This window comes from Palaemon carinicauda, chromosome 16, assembly GCF_036898095.1.
Source record: "Palaemon carinicauda isolate YSFRI2023 chromosome 16, ASM3689809v2, whole genome shotgun sequence".
NCBI lineage: Eukaryota > Metazoa > Arthropoda > Malacostraca > Decapoda > Palaemonidae > Palaemon > Palaemon carinicauda.
In genome coordinates this window covers 29818166-29828722 of record NC_090740.1, presented here as the reverse complement: position 1 = coordinate 29828722, position 10557 = coordinate 29818166, and the positions used below count along the sequence as shown (strand labels likewise).

General features: G+C 34.6%; 1 protein-coding gene across 1 annotated transcript in view; it reads right to left on the bottom strand.

Moving 5' to 3' along the window:
* LOC137655010 (uncharacterized) overlaps positions 1-1112 on the bottom strand; it is a 3108-nt gene extending 1996 nt beyond the window's left edge. The window contains exon 1 of the mRNA XM_068388908.1: positions 1074-1112. Within this exon, the coding sequence (XP_068245009.1) occupies positions 1074-1076 (3 nt within the window). The 5' untranslated portion in view covers positions 1077-1112. The remainder of the gene's footprint in view (positions 1-1073) is intronic.
* Positions 1113-10557: the final 9445 nt, after the last annotated feature.

Sequence of the window (10557 nt, the reverse complement as noted above, 5' to 3'; positions counted from 1 at the left end):
TTAAAATTTTCATTCTAAATTTCATACAAAAAAAAAATGGAAATCATGCCAAACAATAATTTTTCTATATAATATCAAAATAAATCACCGGTTTGTTTATCAAAATTATTAATTTATTCAGAAAAGATGCAAGTTCCTTAATATTGAACGTCCAAGACATTTTATTACATGATGACTATGAGTAACTATGGGAATTTACATATAAATACAAAATTATTGAGACGGTTTCCACCATAACGTTTGCTCTTTTAAGGTTTAAAGGCCACTCATGAATGGCAGAGACAAGGGACAGTGACATTGCCCTATCAAGCAGGACAGTGCCCTAGAGACTGACCATATTACATATGATCAGCATCCAAGACCCTCTCTACACAAGTGAGGATCAAGGAGGGCCAGGCAATGGCTGCTAATGACTCAGCAAATAGACCTATAGGCTCCCCCAAGGCCCCCCCCCAGTCTTAGCTCACAAGGATGGTGAGGTTGTAGTGACCAAAGTAACTACCGAGTTTGAGCGGGACTCGAATCCCAGTCTGGCAATCACCAGGCAAGGACGCTACCACCAGGCCACCACAACCCATAAGATCTCCTTTGGTCTGAAGAGTGTATATACATGGATGCTTAGCAATGAACGTTTCCTTCTACATTTGCCTAAAATTACAATTCTATTTATATAAAAAATTTACTACACATTTATTTAGAATACAAAAAATTGATAAGCTTCTTCCACTATGCTCATTTTTTTTTTTTTTAATGAGGCGCATTTGCACTGACTCAGCGGTACCCTTTTAGCTCGGAAAATTTTCCTGCCATCTGATTGGTTAGAATTATCTAGTCCAACCAATCAGCGATCAGGAAACTTTTCCAAGCTAAAAGGGTACCCTTGCGAGTCGGTGTAAATCTGCCTCACTTAAAAGAATTGACTATAGATATATGCCAACCTACTTATTAAACTATATGAAAGTTTGTCACTCATTTTAGTTTCTGGTTTTGCAATATCAACCAAGATGAATCAATAAAAGCTTTTTTTTTTCTACTGTGGGATAATGTTTCGTAAACAAACTTAAAACTCTTACCATGCTGGATTGTAACTTCTGTCTTCAGTGAAGTGAAAGAGATGAGTAATCTACCTGTAGAGGTCTTGAGTACCTTTTATATACAACGCGGTAACAGATGGCATTTTCACAATCACTCAGCGCTCGAATGTGTCCAGGAAACTGCAAAGTTCCAAGTCACCAATCGACGTTTTAAATCAATCATTACGAGGTTCTTTTTATATATTTTTTAAAAGGAGGATTTTAGAAAGATAAAAGTATTGCTGTTTGTAGTTTGCTGAAAGTAGTTTGCAATCAGTTTTCTGATCAATGGTCATAACAAATAATGGAGTGGTTTCCTTCATGCTTTCTAAAGATTTGGAGTGAAAAATGAGAATTTTTATAGTATTTAGGTTATTTCCTCGTAGATGTCTTCTACATAACTATTTAAACTTTAAAACATGATTGATTATTGAACAATGTACCAGCTTCAACTGCCCTATCAACTCAAAACTGTTAAATTGAAGGTATGGCCGTTATAATGAATAATTCAAAATTTCAGACATATTAAATTATATGCACTCGCCTGTATTATACTAAATAGAAAATTATGAAACTAGTTGGCCAAAATTTACTTGATTTCATGCAAAACTCTCGGATACTCAGCGCTGCTTTCCGTTGAAGAAAGCTAAGCACATAGTTGTTGATATGTTTCACTTGCTTTGAATTTTTTAATTAATACATCTGGCATCTTGCCTCAACTTCTCATAGGGCTACAGATTATCAAGCTACCATATAGTAGTTATATTCTAATACACTTATCATTCTATATTTAACTCTTTAGTTTAGGAACATAAGATTTGAAAAATTCAGTGTAAGAAAAATTCATATTTACAGTATTCCTAATTGGGGAATTTCATCTAGTCACTTCTTTCTCATTTCACTATTCAGTCACCATGACAGTAATATTAATAACTATTTAAACATTAAAAAGAAACAGACATACGATCAGCATATCATGAACAAAGTAAATAATAGTATTTTCTCTCCTACAGTACACGAGGTAGTCTCGATATTAGAGTCCCTTGTTTCATTTTGACATTTAATTTGAATAGCTATCGACAAAGAAAGCAAATGTGTACCAAACCTTCAAGTCACATTATGAGGTTACCTTTACTATAATCCTTTTTATTACAGTGGGAGGCATTCATAAAAATGAAGCATATCCTTGTAAGCATGAGGTAGAAGTACAAGGTAATTCTCTGAAGCAATAGGTAAAAGTATAAGCAAATCTTTCTTTCCATATTCATAATGATTACCTTTTACTTGCGAGGATATCCTCTAAGCAGAAGTAAAAGGTTGACTCGTGTTTCAGGAGCGCTTAGTTACATGTTGGAACTTGTAAGATTTCATTTGTGCTGTCAAGATAAGAAAGAGTTTAGTATTTATAATACGTATTTAAGGCCCTGTTTTTACTTGTATTTAATTAAGTTTACGCGTCAGAAAGAACACAGACGCCGCCGCGCCTTCCCCAAAGCCTTGCTGGCGACATCTATCCCCCACCCCTTGCATTAGAAGTTCTTTGACCTCTTTTTAGCTCCCCCACCCCTTGCATTAGAAGTTTTTTTTACCTCTTTTCAGCTTCACCACCCCTTGCATTAGAAGTTCTTTGACCTCTTTTTACCACCCACACCCCTTGCATTAGTAGTTCTTTGACCTCTTTTTAGCTTCCCCACCCCTTGCATTAGAAGTTCTTTGACCTCTTTTTAACTCCCCCACCCCTTGCATTAGAAGTTCTTTGACCTCTTTTTAGCTTCACCACCTCTTGCATTAGAAGTTCTTTGACCTCTTTTTAGCTCCCCCACCCCTTACATTAGAAGTTCTTTGACCTCTTTTTAGCTTCCCCACCCCTTGCATTAGAAGCTCTTTGACCTCTTTTTAGCTCCCCCACCCCTTGCATTAGAAGTTCTTAGACCTCTTTTTAGCTCTCACACCCCTTGCACTAGAAGTTCTTAGACCTCTTTTTAGCTCCCATACCCTTGCATTAGAACTTCTTTGACCTCTTTTTAGCTTCCCCACCCCTTGCATTAGAAGTTCTTTGACCTCTTTTTAGCTACCACACCCCTTGCATTAGAACTTCTTTGACCTCTTTTTAGCTCCCACACCCCTTGCATTAGAAGTTCTTTGACCTCTTTTTAGCTCCCACACCCCTTGCATAAGAAGTTCTTTGGCCTCTTTTTAGCTTCCCCACCCCTCGCATTAGAACTTCTTTGACCTCTTTTTAGCTCCCCCACCCCTTGCATTAGAAGTTCTTTGACCTATTTTTAGCTTCCCCACCCCTTGCATTAGAAGTTCTTTGACCTCTTTTTAGCTCCCACACCCCTTGCATTAGAAGTTCTTTGACCTCTTTTTAGCTCCCCCACCCCTTGCATTAGAAGTTCTTTGACAACTTTTTAGCTCGCACACCCCATGGCATTACAAGTTCTTTGACCTCTTTTTAGCTCCCACACCCCTTGCATTAGAAGTTCTTTGACCTCTTTTTAGCTCCCCTACCCTTTGCATTAGAAGTTCTTTGACCTCTTTTTAGCTCCCACACCCCTTGCATTAGAAGTTCTTTGACCTCTTTTTAGCTCCCCCACCCCTTGCATTAGAAGTTTTTTTACCTCTTTTTAGCTCCCACACCTCTTGCATTAGAAGTTCTTTGACCTCTTTTTAGCTCCCACACCCCTTGCATTAGAAGTTCTTTGACCTCTTTTTAGCTCCCACACCCCTTGCATTAGAAGTTCTTTGACCTCCTTTTAGCTCCCACACCTCTTGCATTAGAAGTTTTTTTACCTCTTTTTAGCTCCCACACCTCTAGCATTAGAGGTTCTTTGACCTCTTTTTAGCTCCCACACCTCTTGCATTCGAAGTTCTTTGACCTCTTTTTAGCTCCCACACCTCTAGCATTAGAGGTTCTTTGACCTCTTTTTAGTTCCCACACCTCTACCATTAGAAGTTCTTTGACCTCTTTTTAGCTCCCACACCTCTAGCATTAGAAATTCTTTGACCTCTTTTTACCTCCCACACCTCTAGCATTAGAAGTTCTTTGACTTCTTTTTAGCTCTCACACTTCTAGATTTAGAAGTTCTTTGACCTCTTTTTAGCTCCCACACCTCTAGCATTAGAAGTTCTTTGACCTCTTTTTACCTCCCACACCTCTAGCATTAGAATTTCTTTGACTTCTTTTTAGCTCCCACACCTCTAGCATTAGAAGTTCATTTACCTCTTTTCAGCTCCCTTACCTCAAGCATTAGAAGTTCTTTGACCTCTCTTTATAGCTCCCACACCTCTAACATTAGAAGTTCTTTGACCTCTCTCTTTAGCTCCCACACTTCTAGCATTAGAAGTTCTTTGGCATATTTTTCTAGGTTCCATACTTTTAGCATTAGAGGGTCTTCGATCTCTATTTTGAGGTGCCTTACTTCTAGCATTAGAGGCTCTCTATTTTTAGATGTCTTACCTCTGGCATTAGAGGGTCCTCTTCGCTGTTCTCTCCTGTCTTCTAGTTTTCAAGATCTTCTTTCAATAGATTATCTGTTTCTTTCGAGATTTCATTGTCTCTTTTCCCTAGTTCGTCAGTGTCCTTCTAGATTTCAAAAGAGATTTCAGTGCCGCGAGTCCTCACTTCGTCAGATTCCTCAGGAAAATCGAAGGCATTTATTCTCTACCTATCTGAGCAATGAGTAAAGATATGAATACTATCGATTTCTCTGCATACACTATCATGCCAAAGTAAATGACGAGCAACATTATTTACCAATGTCGTCAGGATATGGCCTTACTTCAATGGCGAATTTTGGGACAATCCTGTTGAAGAACTACACGTCACTCACCGTTCAGTTGAACCATTCTGCCTCGTACTTTTTCCAAGAGTCTCCTTTAATAAGACATCGTCTTAAAAGCCCAAGCAAAGGATCCTTCAAGGCGCATAAATTATGATCTTCAAAGCTCAGCTGCTAACGGAAGATCCCGTGTCTTTCTATAGGTCGGGCTATATAAAACGAACGATCGGCAACTTCGGCAGCAACCAAAACCATATGTAGTTGATGGTGTTCCGAAGACGTAACACATAATTCTTACCGGAAGTTTCCTATTCCGCCAGAAAGCGATTTCTCTGAGTTAAGTGAAATCCTTCTCCCAGTCATAAACTCAATTCGTCTTACTCCTATTGACGCACAATTCCTTGGTTAAATTTTTCCAGCTACATACAGATCATGTGAGGTGTTGCAGGCTACATTTGAAAAAATGAAGATCAGGTCTTCAGAAGTCATTTGAAGCTCCGGGAGGAGTTGTTCAGGACGGCTCCTGGAAATTTCAGTTCTGGAGTTATTCAGATATCCATGTTAAGTATACGGCTATGTGCTTTGAAGACTTTTGGAAATTCGGGAAAGTTTTCCTCCGAAACCGTTCTGAGATTCCGGTCTGGAGGCATTCAGAATTCCATGGTAAGTCTATGGCTATTTTTTCTGAAGCCATTTGGAAATCCGGGAAAGTTTTCTTCCGATGCCGTTCTGAAATTCCGTTCTGGGGGCATTCAGAATTCCATGCTAAGTCTATGGCTATTTCTTCTGAAGCCATTTGGAAATCGGAGAAGATTTTCTTCCGAATTTTCTTAGGACTCGTGAAAAATTCCATTCTTGTTTTATAACAACAACAACAAGAACAACAACAATAATAATAATGATAATAATAATAATAATAATAATAATAATAATAATAATAATAATAATAATAATAATAATAATAATAATAATAATAATAATAATAATAATAATCTACGTGATTTGATTTATGGATTTGAGTTGAAAAGTTTTGAAGACGCTAAACGCTCAACTTTGCAGTTTGAAGGAAACTTTAAGATACCCGGACGAAGGGAGAAGGGTAATTGAGGTTTAAAGCAAACCGTATTAAAATAGTTGATTTCAGCTAGATTATTTCAGGTTTGGGATTTTGAACAAGCTATTTCTGGTGCGAATCGATATATATACATATATATATATATATATATATATATATATATATATATATATATATATATATATATATATATATATATATATATATAGTTTATATATGTGCATATACATGCATGTATATAAGCTTTTGCAGTATATGAATATTCTGTGTATATATGTATATTTATACGATGTATATATATATATATATACATATATATACATAAATATACATATGTATATATAATATATACATACATACACACACACATATATATATATATATATATATATATATATATATATATATATATACATACATACATATACACATATATATATATATATATATATATATATATACATATATATATATATATATATATATATATATATATATATATATATATATATATATATAAACTATATCTATATATTATATGAATACAGTATATTTGCATGTACTGTACACACACACACACACACACACACACACACACATATATATATATATATATATATATATATATATATATATATATATATATATATATATATATATATATACATACATACATACATACATACATACATACATACATACATAACATATATACTGTTTGTACATACATACATCCCTAAATACAGCAGCCTTCGTATTCTCCCAACTGTTTATACATACAAAAGCAAATGTAAAATGCATATCACCAAGTTATGGCTTAACCTTGATATTTCATCGAGATTCCAGGTGTGGACAAGATTTCTGTCCGCAAACCACTGTACATTTTGTTCTTCAAAAACGGAATAACATCTTGAAATAACGATCAAGTGTGGGTAAACGGGGCATGTATTGTTTAACATGCCTCACATCCACAAAATCTGCCATCGTGCTGAGAATCGGACAGAACAACCTTCTCTTCGAACTGCTACTGACCAGACTCAGCTTTTCGAAGCATATGCTCTTTATATGATGTAAAGGGTCTTCTTTATGTATAACCATTTAATTTTATGTGATTATAAGGATATGCTTTTGCTCTAAAAGTAGAAGCTTTTGCTTGAAATGTTTATGAATACAAGTAGAAGGATTTCCTTCATATTTTGCAAGTATAAGCATATCCTTTTCTTTATGAATACCGCCTATTAAGTACTATACTCAATGCAGGGAAAAATGACCGAGAAGGGAGGACATTTGGTTTAAAACAGATTCCCCCACTGATGCCATTTATCCTCACATCACCGGCCTTTTTCCAAACACTCTCTCTCTCTCTCTCTCTCTCTCTCTCTCTCTCTCTCTCTCTCTCTCTCTCTCTCTCTCTCTCTCTCTCTCTCTCTCTCTCTCTCTCTCTCTCTGTTTCTATATACAATGGAGTATTTTCGAAATTATATTTTCTCTGAATCTATTTGCCTTTCCTTACAAGAAATACCTGTTCACGTTGAAGATAACTGCCCTAGCTTGGCTATTAAGATGCCCATATGGAAAGCCTGAGGCAGGAGAATGGTCCATCGTAAAAGTGTGCCCGTATCACAGTCCGTGTAGACGCAACGTTTGGCATATGAACATGGGAGGGCCCACATTCATATGACAATTTTAGGATTTGGGGAAACTTTTATACGGAAAATAACGCTTGAATTTTACTTCAATGGTGGTATGGGACAAAAGTTAGAATGATGTCGGATATAAATTCGGAAATGCGCCAAGTCTTATCGAAGCAGAGAGAGAGAGAGAGAGAGAGAGAGAGAGAGAGAGAGAGAGAGAGAGAGAGAGAGAGAGAAGTTTGATGGAATACCCTAATTACCCTTGTTTGTCTCCTCTTATAAAATAAGGTAACGAATGGTATGAAGCCCGGATATGGTCCTTTAACATGGTCTAATCTCAGATAATATAGATATTGAATGGGAGATAAATTCAAGACTGAAAAATAGAAAAATCCTGACTGGCTCTTCTATACATTACTAATTCATAAATTGGTTTGGTGTATATGGCTAGTAAGTTAGCATGTGAAAACATATATAAATTACTTAAGGGATTAGGCTATGTTCTCCCAATCATGGAAAAACATAACATGCAAAAAAATTATATAGCCTACATCTTAATCTGTCGAGCTATACCAAAAGCTGACAAAATATGAACGACCATAATGGGGCATCAAACCTAGATTGAACTAAAATATATTTGTATTCCCAAGTCGCATGATGTGTAACCTTACTCTTGGCACAAGACTTCTGCATATTGATGACTCTTAGCTAGTCACAGGAAACAATGTATATCTTAGCTGTACAATACAAGGTTTGTGGAACATCCTCTTGGAAGTGTACAACACCTATTATACAAGAAAATTCCCCCAGACATCTCAACACTTTCAAACACTTTAAAGTATGGTGTCTGCCCTTTTATAGAAATAAGGCTGGGCAGGATGTAAAGTTTGCCTTACCCTTGAAACTCACCTGAGTAGTAAATGACCTAAGTTATAAACTCGAAACTTTTAGACGGCTTCATAGTTGGGTTGCTTCGTGTGATATCTACTTCTTGGAATAGATTGTACTGGGTGTACTAAAAACTCAATAATACTAACTTTTTCAGATCCCTTATCATATAACAAGTAATTTGAAGTATTTTCTACATCAAAATATACCTGGATTTCTTAAACGTGACTTTGGTATTCAGGATATCTTTTACGTTCCATGCTTTCTCACGTTGGTGTTTGTTATATTTCTATCTATGTAAAATATTCATTTAAAAATCAATTTTCAATTTGAAAGTCTTGTGGATTGAGTTCTTTGGTATAGCCATAGCTATAGCCATAGCAAAAAAAAGCAAGTGGCTATCCTGGAACAATGTAACTGCCTTTCAAAGAAAAACTTACTTACTTTGACGGTTGCTTTTCCGGTCCCATACAGCAGGGGAACCCCACTCTCTACAGGTCCCCCACTGTCATTATATCTTGTTCGTTCAGAATATTCAACGTTTCATATCACGTATTACTCATTTATTGTTGAATCGTCACTGTCATACGACTCATGGAATAAGAAAGTCTTCAGTTTCCTCTTGAAAGCCTTAATATCTTCAATCATTCGGATGTCTAGTGGGAGCTTATTGTATAATCTCGGGGGCACATATTTAAAGGCTCTGGAGCCTACAGTAGACATATATCTAGGTTCCAATAGTTTGAGACTATCTGAAACTATTCTTGTGTCATAAACCATTACAGAAGTAATACAAATTTTTCATATTCCTATATTAAATACCTATTGTAAGTGAAACCTGTTCCATATTGTTCTTTATGTCCATGAACTATCTTTTCGTATAATTATTTATCTATCAACTTCTTTACGTGTTTATTACTTTATTGTTACGTATTCCCTTTTGTTTAGATCTATATCTTTTCTTAACTAGACCCTTATATCCTCAGTGCTTAGGTTTTCTTGTTCCATTATATTTTCCATAACATGGATTCCCCATATTTATATGTCTTCTTCTTAGTCTTCCAAACACTTCGAAATAAATCATATATATATATATATATATATATATATATATATATATATATATATATATGTGTGTGTGTGTGTGTGTGTGTGTGTGTGTGTGTGTGTATATATATGTGAATGTGTGTTAATGATATATATATATATATATATATATATATATATATATATATATATATATATATATATATATATATATATATATTTATATATAATTATGTGTGTTGGTATATATGTATATATATTACCAAAATATACACACAAATACACGTAAATATATATATATATATATATATATATATATATATATATATATATATATATATATATATATATATATATATATATATATATATAGATATATATATATATATCTATATATATATATATATATCTATATATATATATATATATATATATATATATATATATATATATATATATATATATATATATATATATATATATATGTATACCGGCATCTTGTAATGAAGGGGATATGAATATTTAATTCCTATGAATCTTAGCGAGGGTGTTTGTATAATAATGGCCACCTGTATGTATGATGACGGCTTACTAAGAATACAGCAGTGTAAGGGGAGTCGCAAACCCGCTAGGTAAGTAGGTTAGGTTAGTGGGGGGGGGGGGTTGAAGTTTAGTTTAGTTAGTGTCCATATTTTATGCTCGCTGGAGGAACTGGCCGCTGATATACAAAGGCTAACCTTGGCGTATTCTTATACAGGAAATTCTACAACTGATTCTCTTTCTTATTATTTTTTCTACTGTTTCTTTCGTCTCGGTCGTTAGATACTTTGCGAAAGTATTTTGTTCAGAATTAATTCAAAACACACATCTTTCAATGATGTATAAATATCGTTATGCTCAATTTTGATATATTCCATCAAGCAGAAGTTGCTATTCTCCCTATTGGAGCCCTTATGCTCATAGCATCCAGCATTTCCAAATAATAATAATAATAATAATAATAATAATAATAATAATAATAATAATAATAATAATGATAATAATAATAATAATAACAA